The sequence below is a fragment of the Myiozetetes cayanensis genome, unplaced genomic scaffold (genome assembly GCF_022539395.1).
Source record: "Myiozetetes cayanensis isolate MyiCay16 unplaced genomic scaffold, myiCay2020 scf1, whole genome shotgun sequence".
NCBI classification, from domain to species: Eukaryota; Metazoa; Chordata; class Aves; order Passeriformes; family Tyrannidae; genus Myiozetetes; species Myiozetetes cayanensis.
Window position 1 is genome coordinate 30,535,133 of NW_026086604.1, and position 18,385 is coordinate 30,553,517.

General features: G+C 39.6%; 1 protein-coding gene across 3 annotated transcripts in view; it reads left to right on the top strand.

Moving 5' to 3' along the window:
- The first annotated feature begins 3,010 nt into the window (after positions 1-3,010).
- UBE2W (ubiquitin conjugating enzyme E2 W) overlaps positions 3,011-18,385 on the top strand; it is a 30,176-nt gene continuing 14,801 nt past the window's right edge. Inside the window, exon 1 of one of the 3 annotated variants that reach the window (XM_050315046.1) lies at positions 3,011-3,076. In XM_050315046.1, coding sequence (XP_050171003.1) covers positions 3,062-3,076 — 15 coding nt within the window. In that variant the 5' untranslated portion in view covers positions 3,011-3,061. Of the gene's footprint in view, positions 3,077-3,316; positions 3,345-13,527; positions 13,588-18,385 lie in introns of those variants that run through there. The other 2 variants (XM_050315054.1, XM_050315036.1) reach the window with 2 other exon arrangements.

Consider the following 18,385-nt stretch of genomic DNA (forward strand, 5'->3'; position numbering starts at 1 on the left):
TCATTCTCCAGGTGCCCCTATTCCCATGATGACAAGGAGCTAAAAATGTTGCACACGTATATTAGACATTGCATGACACTTAAAAAACCAAAGATGTAACAACAGTGATAAAAGACACTTTTGGTAGTCCTGTAAGAATAAACTCTATTCAAAGTGAATTCAGGGATGGGGGATTCTGGTCACAAGTTTCATCTACAGAGTAATGCTTTAGTTTCTTACATACCCAGTTAAGACTGAGTAGGTATTAATGAGTTCATGCTCTATTTATGAAGGGCAAACTTGCTTTTCATGCCTGCTATCCTCAGGAATGGGATTTACACCATAGATGAAATTATGCCAGTAAACAATACTTTAGTCCAAAATGCGGTAGGTGCCTTGTTTTTAACATTGAAAATCTCTGTGTGATAGGTAAAAAAGACTTCTTGGACATAAGGGCAGTTAAAAGCTATGATTTATTTTTTGTGAAGGTAGCTTTTCATCCAGAGACAATTTTTCCTTATTACAGAGTAGAAGTCATATTTGTACTGAATACAGTTCACTGATCTTTCCATGCAAAACTAAGCTTGCACTCTATGAAGTGTGTTGGCATTCGTAAGCTTATGCTTCTTTCTATCTTCTGACCTTCAACGGGGTTTTCTGGAACAGGCTTAAGAAATGGAATATAATGGTTTGAAATCAGTTTTATCTCGCTGTGCTGACATCAACACAGATAGTCAATATGTCCATGTTTACAGCTGAACACATGCCCGTTGCTTAAACTTGATGTTCTTGCAATCTTTGTGGCATATGGCATTAAGAGATGTATTTTAGGATAAACATATGCTTGGATCATGCAAAACAACAACTAGTAAAACAGAAACAGCAATGTTCCACTTCATGCTGTGACGTCCTAAGTTAGTTCTGAAGAACTGCAGGAAAAAGAAACCTTTACCAGGTGTATGTGTCTACTTAATACAATAAACCCTCTGGAACACAAATGGTCTTGCAAAATCATACTGACTTCCAGGGAAAACACAGCAAAGCAAGGTAAGGTTGCATGGCATTAGGAACCCACAGTTTGTGACTGAAAATTGAATTTAAAGGGCAAAATTATAGGCTGCAGCTTACGCAGCAATACTTTTCCCATCCTTACTTTTGGTAGGCTAATCTTTCCTACTCAAAAATCAACACATGATTCTGTTATCAGCAAATTCCTGCAAAGCCAAGAGGTTTGTTGCCTTCTGCACCTGCTTCACAGTGTAAGGACACTCCTGATGCCTTCTGTTCTTCCCTTTAAGCAAACCCCCAAAGTTTGTATGCTTGCTTTAACAACATTCTTGATGCTGGATAAAGTTGGAAGCTGATGTCGTGTTGTCCTGGGGTTTTTTGTTTTGTTTTCCTCCAGTTAGCTGTTTTCAAAGTTGAGGATGCATGAAAACATACCAGAAGGTAAAGCTTATACACAGAGGTAGTACTTGCATGACACTATATATTTTAGTTAAAGAAGATAGGCAGGCTTTTAGATGCAGAACCCTTCTCAAGGTCTAAAACTAAAGAAGCAGATTTCAAAGGTAAATACAAACTGTAAACAATTGTTCAGTAATTTAATTGTTTGCATATCAGGCTATCTCCGAAGGAAAAATCAGGTTCTACCAATGGAGCAGAGGTGACATAAGTATTCTTTAGCATCATCAAAAAGGAGGGGTGTAAAGGGTCAGAGAAAAGGACTCCCTTGTTTTTGGAATGTGCAGCAAGAGATGGAGATTATAATGACCTATAAAATCAGTTTCTCTGTTAAATCCTTGGTTTTACATAACCACTGGGATTATGGATTTTATAGGTTTGTCTTTGGATAAACATTTTGTAGGTTTATCTTGAGGATCCATTAAGTCTGAAATACTAGAGCAGGAATAACAGCTTTATGAAGTGTGTTTCCGCAAGTTGTTTAATTTGATTGCACACAATCATTCTAGTGAGTGCTGCTTGTTTATTTTCACCTACACAGATACCGCAAGATCACCTGGTGCAGAGGACAGAGGTTATTCCAGTCCAGGAGAGGAAAACGTAGAATACAAAAATGCTCCCACTTAAAATATACCCCATCACGTACACCGCCAGTGCAGGAAAATCAGATTATGCAAAGAGCTGTGGCAGAGCAGCACAGACGGGAGCCCACAGGAGTGACCCCCCCAACAGGAGAGCCCTCCAGCACCGCCGTCCAGCCCTTCTCCCGCTGCCAACGCCCTGAGCCCGGGCAGCAGCGACTGCTGCGGGTCCCCGATCCGACCTGTAGTGGGATCTGTAGGGATAGGACATGGAGTAGTGGGTACAAACTGAAAGAGGAGAAATTTAGGCTGGATATTAGGAAGAAATTCTATATAGAAAAACCATGAGAGTGGTGAGACTCCAGAAGAGGTTGTGCAGGGAGGTCGTGGATGCCCCAGCCCTGGCAGTGTTCAAAGCCAGGCTGGATGGGGCTTTGAGCGACGTGATCCAGTGGAAGCTGTTCCTGTCGGTGGCAGGAACTAGATCGTCTTTAGGGTCCCTTCCAACACAAACCATTTCATGATCCTGTGATGCCCCACCGGGGCACAACAGGCACCAGGGGAGCCCAGAAGAACCCGCAGAAGAAGCACAGCCCGCATTAACCAAACCACTTACAGACTGCGAGCTCAGCTCTAAAAACCTCCACGAACAGAGGCCGGGGGGGTCAGCTCCGTCCCGCCCCGCGGGTGACGATGATGGACAGCCCTGGGCGCAGCTCCCGCCCTGGCCGCAGGGCGAGCCAGGAGATGGGCAGCACGGGGGGAGGCTCCCAGCGTGCGCCATGGGACGGCGAGGCGCCTCCACCGTGGCCGGCAAGGGCGGTGGCGGCAGCAAGAGCGAAATCGAGATCGGGATCGGGATCTCCTGAACACCGCCCGCCCGCACCGCCCTCGCTGCTCGGGCCCGCCCGCACCGCCCTCGCGCCGCGCACGCGCGGCCGCCCAACGGGTGGGCGCGGGCACGTGACCGCTAGCGCGCGGGGCGGGGCCGGCGGCGGCGCCGAGGGAGGGGGGGAGGAGGGAGAGGAGGATCCATCATGGCGTCGATGCAGGTGAGGCGGCTGCGGCGGAGTCCCCGCGGCAGCGCCGGGGCCGGGCGGGGGCCGGGCGGGGGCCGGGCGGCGGTGCGGGCAGGCTGGGGTGCGCTGGGAGCCGGGAGGATCCGTTCCGCCGGGCGTGTGCGTGCGCGCGCGTGCGCCGCAGGGCGCGAGGCGGGCGGAGCAACCGCCGGGGCAGAGGTTGAGGGGGCGAGCTCCGGGAGCGGGGCCGGGGGCGGGGGCGGGAAGGGCGGGTGCGGGCCGGCCTGGCGCCGCGATGGAGGTGAGACCCGCGGGGCTGCGAGAGGCGAGGCCGGGCCCCGGCGGCGGCGGGCGGGGCGGCTGCGGGTGGAGTGGAGCCTCGGGGGGTCTGGCGGTGCCGGCGCTCCCCGGGGAGGCGAGGGGAGCGCGAAGCGACGCTGCTCCCCTCCGGCGGGGTGCGAGGGGGCCCGGCTCCGCCGGGCGCCGTGGTTCTGTGTGCCACCCCGTGCGGGGCGGGCGGCCAGGCTGGCGGGTCACGGCGGCACCGGGAAGACCGTGAGCGACAGCTCCGTGTTCCCGAGGTCCCGGCGGTGCCAGCGCTGTAATTCCCGGGTACGGGGGCCTGGGACGGACAGATCCTGCTCCAAGCCGCGTGTTGCCCGTGGGGTTCTCTTCCCTTCCGTAAAATGAGGTTGCGGTGTGGTGCCAGCCCGGCGGAAGGGTAGCGTCTGGCTTTGCTCGGTCGGATGGGGTTGCTGTAGGTGCAGTAGCATGAGCCATCCTGCTGTTTGACAGGTATTTCCAGCTGAATTATTCATTCAAACGTGCTGCGAAGGGGCTTTTAAATAGGGGCTGCAGAAATTGCTCTGGGAGAATGGATCACTTTCACTGCGTGCCGCTCTGAGTGGGTGGTGATTTATTATGACTGGGGCAGGAGGAAAGATTGCCAGGTTTTGTGGCAATGGCCCCTGTGTTATTTCACCAGCAACTGCTGTGCTTTTTCTTGAATATTTACAGTTTTCCATTTTGTTTTTAGATCCGGATGCTAGCTCCTCTCTTTCCTTGTTTTGGTCCAGTATAACTTATATTTTTTTATCACTAGTAGTGGAACAGCCCTGAAAGAATGTACAAAATGGAAGAAATTCATTTAACTGTCCTAATAACCCGGATTTAGGATAGCTAAAAAGAGTTAAAATGTCCAAGCGTTGAACTTTATGGGGTAAAAATTCTGCTCATGAGGTTTAAAGGTGTATAAAACGCCCATGGTGTGTCTTTCAGAGTTATTGAAATGAATCGAGATCAAGAACTTGAACATACTGTACAAAATGTTCTTCTTTTAGCAGTTGCTTAGGCAGGTAGTCTGATCTACCTTGGTTTTATTAGCTCTGGCAAATGCGGTTTTGCAGTGCTCTTCTTCTAATGTTCAGACTTCCACGAGCACAAATGCAAAACAGAGGCTATAATTTATTAAGTAATATCTTTAATAAAAGTGTGTTAAAATTGGGGAAATGATGGCTGTGAGCTGTGAAGAAGGCACTTTGTGGGACTCTGCAAACTTGTGCTGTGTTGCTGTCTCTGGCCTAGTAAATGACCTTCTACAGCTTGCCTCACCCTAATTCCTGTTGCTCTCTCTCTGAAAAGGTAGAAAAAACAGTTACAGATTGCATGGGGTTGTTTAGGATACATGAATGACAAATGTTGCCTAAAAGTAAGATATGTGTGGAAGGTAGTACTCACTTCCTGAAATGACAGCCGTGGCAAGTCTAATGTTGTAATTGCTTTCATTTTAGAAATACCAGCTGTAAGATGACACTTTCTGTTTTCTTGCACAGTGTTCTGTTGTCTTTTGATGAGAGACTGAAGGGCATTTATAGAGTTTTTTCCTCTATGTTGCTAATTGTATAATGCTGTAATTACTTTTTCTGTGTTTAGTAAACTACTGATTTAGTAATGTAGTTTAGTAAATTGGAAAAGGAGTTGTAAACAGGAAGTATAAATGAAAGTTGAGTAAATGAATTGTAAAATTAGTAAGCTTCTCCATAGTAGACATATCCCCCAAGTGAGCAAGATTTCAAGGCTCTGGATTCTTCTATTAATTAACATATCTTCAGCAGGGGAAAAAAGTTTAACAAAGGAAAGTTTTATATAATTTAAGTGGCCTTTTGGTTCAGGATCATTTAATTTATTATAATTAGTGCTAACTTCTCGTCTGCAAAGTTGCCTGACACAAAAAGATGTCCTTTTTCTGGTTAAGTACAGTGCTTTAACTGAAATGTTTGTGCAACACATTGCAATCTCTGACTATTCTGGTAGTCTATCACTGGACTGGCATTATTATTTATATTGTTGATAAAAATGATATATTGGTTCATTAACTAAGTTTAGTTACTTCTTAAACAGATGTAATTTTATGCAACAATGTAGATGCCTCATGTTAATTACATTTTATTTTTACAGATCCACTGAAACGTCTCTGATTAAGTTACTAGAGTTATCTGATCAGCCTACTAGGGAAGTTTTGGAACTGTAATAAATCACCACTTCTTGCCAATGGCTCTGAGCATCAACATGAATAGTTATTGTAGTTCAGTGGATGCATAGTAGCTTGTGAAACTTGTGACTTTGAACCTTTATGAGTATTGTTAAACTTATTGTGGGTTTTTGTCTGTGTGAACAGTCTTTAATGGTAGTTTTCCGTAACTATTTTTTTTCCTACAATGATAGAAGCCAGTGTTGATGAAATAGTGTGTTTTGTTTTCTAGCCACAGTGTTGTTGCTAATTTGTCACTGCTGAACTCATTTAAACCTCGTTTTGCATGACTTTAAGCAAATCGTATTTTTTTCTTAAAAAAGCCAACAAACCCCCAAACAGACCTTGAATGAAAAGTGTTTATTTTCAAGACTTTTCTCGGAAAAAGCCCAAGTTTGTGCAACTTTCTCCTGAAAAAAACACACAGAAATATTCTGAAAAGGTGTGAGTAGTGTAGAACAAGTGAATAGAATGGATTTGCTTTAGAAGATTTGATATAGCATCTTCAGTAATCTGAAGTCTTAAAAGCAAATGCTAAAGAAATCATAAACAATAAACAGTTGTTCTCAGAACAGCTGGAAACACAAAACTTGTGTTATGAATGGAAAAATAAAGGTGAAAAATAAAGACAAGGAAGCTCAGTTGAAATGTACAGAAAGTATATAATTGCTATATGAAGTATTAAACAATTAAAGCCTTTCCCTCAACTTGCAGATTTCAACTTTTTCCATCATAAACTTGAAAGATTGACTTTATCTATAATGCTGACATATTAATTAATACACTTTACCTTTCACCTCCTTTCAGTTTTAATACCAGGTTATTACAAACCCTGAATTATGATTGGATGTATTTACGAAAACTGTTAAAAGTCATTTTGGGAGCAGTTTTCAGTGTGTGTTTGATCACCAAAATAACTTCTAATTTATTTTCTAAAGTTAGGCATGTGAGATTTGAATGTGTATGTATTTAAATCTGACTGACTACAGAACTGATGTAATTGATGACACAAACAATTTAGTAAAGAGTGTAGGATGTTAGTTTTCACCGTGCTTCTGTGTTATCGCCTTGAGAACTGCTGCTGGTGGGCCACCCTCAAATTACGTGCACACATCAAAATAAAGTGTGACTTGAAAATTCTTGTTCCACCAATAGAAATTTTTTCAAAATGTGTGTCTAAACAGCCATTTAATAAAATAATTGTGTGAAATGACAGTGCAGAATTCATGTTACAGTTTGAGATCACAAGCAACTTTTATCACAAAATGCAAGCCAGTAGCAATGTGAAAGCTTCCCATGAGGTTCCCACCAATATTTTCAGCCAGTAGGGTAGGGCATGGGGAAATATTTACAAGCCACTGAAGTCTCAAGAAAAAATGCATATACTTTTAGTTATACTTCTTGGCTCTATTCTTTACCTGCACTTCTTGTGTTAGTGGGAGTTGTGTGTTTCCAGCTGTTCTCCGAACAGTTACTTATTGCTTAGTCTTTGTTCAATAATGGCAGCATTTTTATTTAATAATTTATTTAAAAGATGGGAAAAAGCTTTAAACTGTTTTTAATGTATCTTCGAAAAAAACTAAGTCAATTGGAACTCCAGTGGTGCTGCACATGTATTCTGTACTCTTAAAGATCACAGTATGAGCTGCTATATGTATTGTTTCAAATAAAACATTTAAAAATCAAAAGAAAATGAGCAGTTTTGGTAGCTATATAACCAGTTCTGGGATATAAAGCCAATGAAATTATTTGTAGTTAATAACAACATGAAGTATTTAGTGGTGGTGTTGGTGGAATACTGTTGAAGATAAGAATTTCAGTAATTTTTAAAATTGAAAAATGCAACTGCCAAAATTGAGGCGAGAATGAGTAGAGAGTAAAAAGCATTTCTCTTGTCCACTAAGAGCTTGTTAGTCCTTTGCATAACCTTTGGAAATCAGTCTGTACTGATACGTGGTGTATTAGCCTTGGCATGTAGCCGTGCTATAGTAAAGTAAGATAAATGCAAAATTTACAGTCATTTTACCAAGAAGAGTTAATTTAATCTTGGCTGGTTTTAATAAACTTTTTTAGTGAGTTGAATATCACGTGAAGTTTAAAATTTATGGTCTTTATTCAGTAAAGATAAATAAAATGAAAGTTACAGCTTTAGACCCTAAGGAGTCTCATTTACTTGTTTTTGTGTCTGCTTGTGTAAATAGAATTTTGGGAAATACTTTACTGTGCATCAGCTGCACAATTTTTGACCTAGAATGGAAGAATTCACTTTCGAGAAAGAAAGCAGTAGTAGGAAAGCTTCTTGAAACCAGTGTCCCAGAGCGTTATCAGCAACTCTTGCTTCCAAATAAACCAACTATACAGCGAAAATGTAGAAAATTATGAATGCTTTCAACCTGTAACATTGAACATTGGTATTTCATCAATATGTGTGCAATTTCAATCAGGAAAATAAAAACAGGCAGGTATTTGTTTTAAAAAAATTATTCTGGTGGATTCTAAGTATTTTTTGCTCACAGTTTTATACTGTGTTTAGGCCTAGCTAGTCTAGGGAAAGGGAAGGGAAAAATAGAACACAATAGATTTGCAAAAGCCAGGGAATGTTGTCTTGTTAAGCTGCTCCCTTGGAAGACTCTGTGAGTTTGTAATTAATAAGCTAAAGCAGCTTAGCTCAAACAATGCACGAAACTCAGTGATCAAGCACTTTCTTTAATTGTTTGCTCAAATTCTCCTGAGCTAAGACTTTCAGACTAAAGGATCTTCACTATCCTTTCAGTATTATACAGGTATAGGCCATACTGGCCACAACACACAGAGATTATGAGATTAAATTATCCTTATAAATATGGAAGAGGGAAGGCACGACTCTCATTGAGCTTACCCATAGTTACGGTTGTGTGCAACAAATATAAATGTGTTCAGTAAAATGATTGTGTCTCTTACATATCCTTGGTTTACAGCTGAGAAATGAGCATTCAAGCAGATTACAGGCTAAAATTTCCACTGGGGCAGAGGGGAAGAGGTTGATGAAGGTCTTTTGCTTACTACTTGGAGCCCAAAGTTTTGTGCATCTTGCATGATTTTGAAGTAGTGAATGATTGTGACAGAAACTGTCAGCTGGAGGTTCAGTTTTTGTCTTTTGAAGGAAGGAAGGAAGAGATAATATTATTAATTCACTGCAACCTGTTACAACTTCACTTATTTTAAAGCAAATTAAAATAAATAGGTTAAATGTTTCAAAATAAAAAGACCCAGTAAGCAACCCTTTGTGATAGAGTTAAGGTCAGGTAACCTGTCTTCTGCCTGCCTTTTGTAGTTGAGGGCATTCTGGAATCTGTGTGAGCCTTTGCAGTTGTTTGGGTGTTGTTTGTTTGTTTGTTTCTTTTGTTCAAAAAGGTATTCTGGAATCTGTGTAAGCCTTTGAAGTTTTGTTTGTTTGTTTGTTTCTTTTTCTTCTCAGGTGACCTCAATGACTAGCATGAAAAACAGATATCAGTCACAGGTGGCAGGGGAGGTAGGAAGGGAATAATATAAATATATATATAATTTACCTTCCTAGGAGTAGTATTAATGTATTAGAGAAGAAAGGGCAGAAGTTAATGGTGGTAAATCAGGAATTGCAGGACACCTCATTTTTGCTAATTAATGATCTCATTGAGTATACTAGCTATTCATACTTTCATACACAGTATTAAAAAATAATTTTTTCTCCTTGGGTGATTACAAATACAAAGTTGTTTGTCATCTTTTTTTATTCAACTTAATTAAAAGTACTGCTTAATCAGCCTCGAGGAAAATCTGTATGTATGTCAATAAATTGTGGTAATAGTTTACTAGAGCATAGCAAATATTGTCTCTAAAAGTCTGCTGGAATAAAATGCTTCATAGAATTTGATGTTACTTGTTCCCATAAATTTATTTATTTATTCTTGTCTATGAATTAGTGGCCAATAATGAGAAGGGGCAAGGAAACTGAATGTATTTAAGTTTCCTAATTTAGAAATTCTCCCCCATCATATTTACGAATATGGATTTGATGAGTATTAAATATTGTTACTGTTTGCAGCTTCCAACATTTTACTGCTTTTCTTTCCAAAAGGCTTTTTTATAAGAATACAACATTTTATCTTGATTACCAACCTTTGGAATGGTTTTTATAAGGATGAGAAATTCCCTTGTAGACATATGGTTGCCCTCATTGTACGAGCCTTCACTATTATCTAAGCTCATTTCTTTAACTGAAGCAGTTCAAATAGTGCCAGACTCTTTTCCTTAAAAGATAAAAAATATCGGTGGTTGATTTTTTATTGCTGTGTGAGGCTTGTGTGGGGTGTTGGTGCATTTAAAGGCTCCATTTACAAAGCAGATGACTTGCTGTCAGTTTCATTTGGTTCTATATTAGTGGATTCCACTTAATTTGCTTTCAAATGACAGGTTCATTGTAAAAAACTTGATTATCTGGCAAAAAGCTTTTGAGACTGTACAGAGTGTTTTCTTTGTGTGGGTATAGTTATTGTGATTTATCTTTAATTATACTGTAGTTACGATTTTGGGTTGATCTTGTCTCTTAGTGGTCTTATGTCAAGCATATTTTTCCCTTCAAAAGAGGACTCTGTTGCTTTGACCTTTCAGTCAAATAGTTTAGAATACCTTGGAGCAATATTCTGTTATTAAACTGGGAAATTTTTAAGTGCTCAGAAGGATAAAAGATTAGTGGTAGAAACTTACTTGTAAGGAGCTCATTAAAAGATTCATGCATTGCCGTTTTGTTCCCTTAAAAAGAGAGAAACGTGCAAAATGTCTGACATTCAGAACTTGAAGTCTGGATTGGTCTGAGAAAATAACATTAGAACTGGGTTGCCAGATGTTAACATGTTTTATTAGAAATGAGAAGGAGGAGACTAATCTGCTTCTGCATTCTCAGTACAGATTGAAAACCTGCTATTCAGCCAAAAATAGATAAAACTGAAAAACTATTCTTTGAACTAAAATCCTGGTATTACTTTTTTATGGACAGAATTAAAAAAAAAAACCCAAACCAAAACAGAAGCTTTTTGTTATGTATACTCTTGAAGCTTTAATTGAGAACATCCAGAATATTATCTGTCTTTCCTCCTCTGGGCCCTAATTAAAACTTACCAGAATAACTTTGATAGGAAAAATTCATGCAGCATTGGGATATTCAAGTGTCTGGATGGTTTGTGTGTTTGGGAGTCTGGGCCAAATTATTTTGCCTGAATTACGAGATATAACCTGCAAGGACTTTATTGAATGACCTGATTGATTAGGAAGCAAAAAATTGTAGGAACTGTCATTTCTTTAGATTTCTTAAGTGGCAAGATGGAGTGTAGCAGGTAATTTTTTCTTAAATATCATCATTGGTAATCTTTACCTTGTTTCTCTTCTGTTTGAGAGTTTTTTGGTATTTAAAGTTAGGTTTCTAATTAGAGAGTAACATGCAGTCAGTTCCAGCAATGCTTTAACTGTTTAAAATGTGTTGGTTTTTTTGTTGTTGGTTTGTTTGGTTGGTTGGGTTTTTTTCTCTGTAAAGGAGTTTAGTTTGAAAACAGAACTATCTACCCAGCGTTTACTACTTCATATTCTGAATTTGAGGTATTTTTCAGTAAGAAATGTGTGAATGTAAGAATCGAAATACTGAAAATAGAGTTGTTCACTGGTCTTTCTCAGGCTAGTAGCTTGTATTAACAGACTAGCAACAGCTTTGCTTATGCATCAGCATGGTGGTGTTGTACAACACTGTCTTTACAGCCTGTTACCAGCTCCTCCTGTTCTGGTACAAGGTTGCTGTTTGTCTCTGTACGGTGAGGGAGTGCTTGGAAAAAGTCTGTCTTCTGCACGTCTTCTTCAAAATATAAAAGATGTTTTTTGTGAAACATTTTGTAACTTGGGTGGGGGAGGAGGTGACAGGCTGTAGCTCATATGTGAAATGTAAATACTTTGCCAGGACTTTATCATATTATGACAGTGTTTTGGTGCTAACAGAGTTTGTGTGCATTTAAATTTTTGGGGGTGGAAAGCAATCATTGGTAATTACTGAAGAAATATTGTTAGGTCTCCCTAGGGTGCAGCAGCTTTACCAACATAAAATAAAAGAGTGGAGCCCCGGTGGGATTAATGTTTAACTTTTAACTATTTATGAGTTTGTTTTCTTCCTCTTTGATCTCTGAGCCAGATTAAGATTTGAGTTTACAGTGTCTAGGAAGGCTTGGCCCTAGAAGGCTACCCCTTTCTTGCATTGTTTCAACAAAGAGAAGGGAATTCGAGTGCATAGAAATAGAAGGTTTCTACCAAAACTCAAGTGCAGATGTTTTGGACACCCAGTCTTCCTGTCTGTGAAGTTGCTGTTTCATCTTTTGGTTTCATAGCGTCATAAATATGCTGAGTTGGAAGGGACCCATGAGGATCACCGAGTCCAAATCCTGACCCTGCACAGGACACCCCAAAAACGTTTCTTTGTATTTTCATGATACTGCCTAACTGGACATGGTTCATTTAGTTCTTACCACTCCAGGTGAAAAGGCCTCCACATTCCAGCCTAATTGCCCATCACAGCTTGTTTTAATGGTAAAAGAAGGTGTAGTAATGGAATGGTTTCCTCCAGCAGAAGTGCAAGTAAGCTGTTAGTCCATTTTCACCTTTTTTCTCTCTGGTAGGTTTCTACTTTGCTGGTATTTTTGCTTTTCCCCCGTCTGTTTTCTACTGAATTCTTACCACTGCCGTTAATATATCATGTCTTGTGCTGAATCTCCTGTGGGTTTAATCAGCTCAACTTTTCTTCTTTCTTTCTCCAAAATAAGGAAAGTTTCTGAAATAGAATTTCAAGTCCATATTAAGGGTGGTTCAGAGGTAAAGTATCTGACTAAGATAGCTCATCATTTACTTTACCTTTAAGATATTACCGATTTAAGACACTACATGTTTTCTGCTACGTTTCTTGAAACACCTGAAAGTGAAATATTCAAGAACTGCAATTTTATTTTCTTTGTATAATTTACCTTTATAAAGGTTATAATTTCAGCTCTTAGGAGATAATAAGCCAGGAGCATGGGTACACATTCAAACTTGATTGTTAATATTTTGCTTCTAATGAACAAAGCCAACGCAACAGTGTATGTATGTTGTGCCCACTCCAGCTGTGAAGTACAGTAGGGTACCTGAAGCAACGCTCATTGTCTGGCTTGGTTGCTCTCACCTGTTTGTACAATAGTTGTACTTGGAATTGACCCCCATAACTTCACTATACGCGTTTTTGTTTGCCCAAAGCTCTGTTAAACTTTAACTCTCTGTGCTCCAGTTTTCCAAGGGAGGGGCAAAGCTTTCGTAAGAGTTCTGACAGTGGGCTTAGAACTGGAAATAGACACCTGATATTGTGATACTCCTTTTAAAGGCACTGAGAATGATAATTTACACATACTTACAAGAGCTAGGTAAGTTGTCGTGATGGGGAATGAAAATACCTTTGCGCTATTTCATTGTGGGGTATTGTGGTTAAAGTCTATTAGTCTGTCTGTCCATGGGTGCGATCCTAGTTTATGGTAGATTTAGAAAAAAAGATTCCTGGTTTTGGAAAATGTGATTGTGCTGATGCCCTATATACTATAGGAATAGTTTATTGCCTTTTGAGGTAGCTGACAGGGACACAAGAGACCAGTGAAATAATTTTGTATCTATTAGTAAGCATTTATGTGATATAACATCCAGCTCAATGTTGCACAGTAACCAAACACTCTGTTTTTAGGAGAATGATTCTGAAATACATTACCAACCTCTAAATTTCTTTCAGTCCTAAATTGTTACGCTCTCCCCCTTTTCATATGTTGCATCTTTTTATGTGCTTCTGCCCCGCCTGCTTCTTCGTTATGTGATTCACCAGGAATCAACACCAGTGAGAACTCAGCTGTGGCATTTGAGACATAACCACACCAGTTCCAGAGATGACCAAGTAAAATGCATGCCAGTTTGGAGAAAGAAGGATGTGCATTTTTGCTTAGCGAAGGTACTAGAAGCTGTTGGCTTCAGAGATCCATTTAACTTGAACCATGACAGGCAGTGAGTGCTGTCTATCACCACTCCTGTCTATCAGGATTGAAATGATAGAGGTGGTTGTGAGCTGTCTGGGGAGCTGGCAGGAATTTTGCTCTGCTGACACAAGTTAATTTTGTGTTCTTTGTTCCATATGCTTTGAGAAATCTTATGAAGTTGAGACTTTCAAAAATCTGTGGAACCTAACTGAAGGAGTTGCACAAATCCTGTTTGACAGAAGTAGCAACAGGATACTAATTATGTCAGTCATGTCCCAGCTTTCTTTTGGAACTGATCTTTGGATCAATATTAAGCTGTGTTCTTTGATTTCATCCTTGAACCATCCTTTCCTGTAGAGACAGGTGAATAAGTAATCTTGGTTTCAAAGACTTCCACCTTTTTGAAAATACTTGTGTAAACTGCTGGTCACGTCACTTCTCTTTGCCTTTACAGGTGATTGGAGCCCCTGGTGGTCTAGTGGTAAGGGTGCGGTGCTATCACCGCGGAGACCCGGGTTCGATTCCCGGTCAGGGCCACTCCCGGGCAGGTGGAGCTCGTTAGCCCTTAAAGGCAACCCATCTACGTCCTGAGGACCTCGCTGCCACCGTCCAAGCTCGCTTGGCCCCCGGCAGATGAACCTTAGGATTAAAGGGTGGGCTCAGTTCCGCGCACACTGTGTCTCACCTAAAAAATCCAATGCGCAGGCTGGAAGGTGTAAAGACCTTCCCCGGATCTTTGCTCGCGAAGACTGGCCATTATTATTATTACAGGTGATTATTCCTTTAGTTGAAGGACTGTGGTATTAACCAGTCTTGGGTTTCTGATATTCCTACTCCGCTGTTCCATTTCCCTCTGGACAGTGAATGTTTTTATCAGTTTGATACATTTTAGTTTTGACTTGATTGAAAGTTGTATTAAAAGAATGTTTAAGCATAAAATTCTCTCTCAAAAATAAGGAAAAGGTAAAATTGAGATAGTCTGTGCATCCTTCATTTATTCTCCCTTTATGTTAATAACTCCATGATTGTAGTCTGTTTTCTTTCACAGTCCCTTTAAATAGAAAGTGGACAAGCAGAAGGGTGCTTCTACATGAAATCTTATGATGGATTAGCAGAAGCATTGGAAGGAGTGTCTTGTGATGTGAAAAGGACAGCAAAACAAGCACAGCTTCCAAGAGCGTATCTATGTATGGAAAACATCATAAATTTTGGAGGCTACTTTAGGAGTGAATAACTGCACTAGCTTGTATTTTGACTTGAAAGAGCAGACTGGGAGGCTAAAAGCAACTTGTGTGTGTGATTAAAAAAGTGCTATTCCTGATTCATGGTAAGGAAAAAACCAAAAGTGGTTGTGGTGACTTTAGCTGTGCTTGTCTCAGTGTAGCTGGACATTTGTAAATAAGGTAATTAAGAGAGTTGAAGGGCTGCAGGTTTCTAGCAGAAAATACTAATTTACTGTGGCAAGCTGTGTCAATATGGGAAAAAAATAGGAATAATAGTAAAAGTCGTGATGGTGACATGAGAACCTGTATTCAGTCACTTGAAGAGGCTCTGTACAGAACAGAAAAGTGAAACTAAGTATTTGCTGCTAAAGCTTAATTTGAAAGAAAGGGACAACCGTGAGGGAAATCTACTTATGGTTTATTGTTTTAAATTGACATATTTGAAAAGCTTTAATATGTTTTTATAAATCATTAGAAAGATGAAGAAAGGGATGAGCTTTGAATGAATAGAAAGGAAAGGAAAGAATGGATGACACAAATACTTGAACTGACAACAAATCACACCAAGCAAAAAGAACAGATTCTATACCCTTTAGACATTGGATATTATGTCAGTATTTTTTGTGTTTGTTGTGTTTTTTTTTTTTTTCTTTTATTTCAAGTGTTTAAGCAACTGAATCTGAGGTTTTTGACAATTCTTTTGAGTGAGTTTCCAGATGATAAATGTTATTTTATTTTTATACTATCACGTGAAAGGGTTACTTCTGGAAATCACTGGGCCAAATTGTCTGTGGTACGTGTAACCATGTAATAGACAATTAGCAAAGACAAGTAGCCGAAATGGATTTCAGAAAAAGAACCACATGGAGCTAACATGATTTTCTCCTCTTGTTGTGCCGTAACTGTTGTGAAACAGTAGCAGTAGCTGTATTCTAACGGTGCAGATATTTTCGACTCACATTAGTGTGGCTTTTGAGTAAGCACACAAGCAAAATATGGTATAAATAAGCAGGTTATATATTTTTCTTTATTCTACTCACCTAGATCTCTGACTGTGAAGAAAATTCTTCCAATTATAAATGCAAGAGATAAAGTGATTTGAAAAATATTAAAGGCTTTTAACTACAATGATATTTTAAGATTCTTTGATCCATCCTTATGTTAGGAAGGTGGAGAGGTGACTTCTCTAAGGTATCTTCAAGTCCTAAGTTTATAAGATTCTACAAATGAGATAGTTAAGATTGCCTGAAAAGTGTTAATCGACTATACTTTGTCCAGCTATGCATGTTGCTGCTAATTTCCAAAATTTTTGTGGGGGAAAAACAAAATTTGTATTCATGGCTCTCAAGTAAAGGAAGGCTTTTCCACCACTGAAACTGTTCCTTTTCAAATGTTGAGTTGCAGCATGGCATTTGTAGCTGATGTGTATGGACTTGATATACCAGAGTCACGTTTTTAAAAGTTCGTGATTGAATCTTGAAGCTAAGAATGCGAGTTTACTTAGTGTTGCTCTGAGAAAATCTATGTTTTTTGTAACCTTTTGGGTCAGCTAGTGCAAATACTGTTAAACACTGGAGAAGAATTAATTGCAAGTTTTTTCATTTAAACTTCAAATGTTTTCTGAATTACTGTGGTAACGAGGAGCTCGATTTCCTAATTAAACTATATGAATCTAGCCTTTAAGGGCTTCATTTGGGAGATTTTCTTTTAAACTAGATCTGTCTCCTGATAATCCAGTTTCTCTATTAATGAGACACAAGAGGACACAAATTATAAGTTGTAAGGAAGAGAGGAAGAAAAAAATAGTTCTTCATGATATCTTTGGAAAATATCTTCCAAGTTTACTGAATTTCTCTAGCTGCAGACTGGGCTGTGTGTGCTAGCCTGCAGCCAGCAGCTTGAGGAAAATGATTTTTTTCTCTCTCCTTGCAACTTAAGACCACATCTGGAGTGCTGTCTGTAGGGAGCCACAGCACAAGATGCAAGAAGGACACTGGTGGACTGGAGTGAGTCCAGCAGATGACAGGCAGTAAGACTGGGGCTGAACTGCCTGATGTACAGAGAGACTGACGGGGTGTCTTCAGCTGTGAGAAGGCAAAGGAGACATCTTGCAGTTGTGTGAAACAACCTAATAGGGGAATGTCAGGAAAACAGTCACAGTGGGAAGACAAAGGGCAACAGATACAAATTGGAACATGAGATATTCCAGTAAGATACAAAAGAAACATTTTATATCATGAAGGTAGTGAAACCCTGGAATGCAGTGACCAGAGGTTGATTAAAAGATTGGTTTCTAAATATTAGTTAGCCTGTCTCTTTAAACATTTTTTCACTATTTGAATGAATTTTAGTTAGTAGGCCATGATGCCCTCTATAGTTTTGTTTCAGTTGCTATAGAGTACTCTCATGTTCTGGAAAAGCTCTTTAGTCTTTGTTGGTCTGTACAGAAATAACTTGAGTTGATGCTTGATAGAAAATATCAAGTTTTCAAAATATATGGTGAAAGCCTATTAAAGATACCCAGCTATGTTTATCAGATAAGAATTGATTAACTTGTATGGTGTGGTTAATGGAATAGTAGAGCATTGTAAAATAGATAGTATATTTTATAATTCTAGTTGTGGGGAAAAAAACTCCAACAAATAATGGGCTTAACTCATATCCTAAAAGTATATCTCTTGGTCCAGTGGAAGCAGTTCTCTTTTTGTATAGACTGCCTCGCTTCTGTCTCATTGGGCCCAAGAGGCTTGCATATATTCAGGTTCCTCGAGTGGTCACAAACCTGGCCTTTACTTTCAGTGGGAGGGACTTTGCTCCCTAAGTCTCCTTTCTTGGCTTATGTTGATACTTGTTTGAATTGGATAACTTGGAAATGATAAATTCTTTTTTGCCTTTAAAAATATGATTTGTTTGTTGTGATACTTTTGACCTAAATTGTAAATAGTATCTCCTGTTATTTCTCTGAGATAGTTTTTCGATTTTGTATTGGAAATTATGAAAAGCAGTATATTGTCTGTGTGTATTATTTGTGTTTAATGGACAGACCCTCATGACAGTGTCAGCAAGTGTTTTAGGGTCGAGGAACAGAGCACTTCAGTGGTACTGTTTTTTTCCTTGTGTTAGTGTTTTTTTAGAAAGAACCATAAATATAGTGTGTGAGAACTGAAAAGCCGTGAAGCAGTCATAGAATATTTTCACACTGCTGAGATGGAAGGAATGACTGAGACTGTATTTGACTGAAAAGAAGGTTACTGGAGAAAGGGACAAACGTGCAGACTTGAAATGAGAGGATATTTTAAATGTTGATAATTTGGAATTTTTTGTAGGATACACAAAAAACAAAATTTCCTCTCTTCCATTTACTGTCAGATACTGATAGCTCAATGTGGCTGGTTTTAATTCAGTTCTCAAATGGATTTTAAGCTCCTTTTTATAAAGATGAAGTTGTATAGTTAGTCTACATGGATCTAATGAGTGGACCTACTGAATTATTTGCTGTTCTTATATACATTTCTTCCTTACTGTTTGTACGGAGAAAATGTACTCTGAA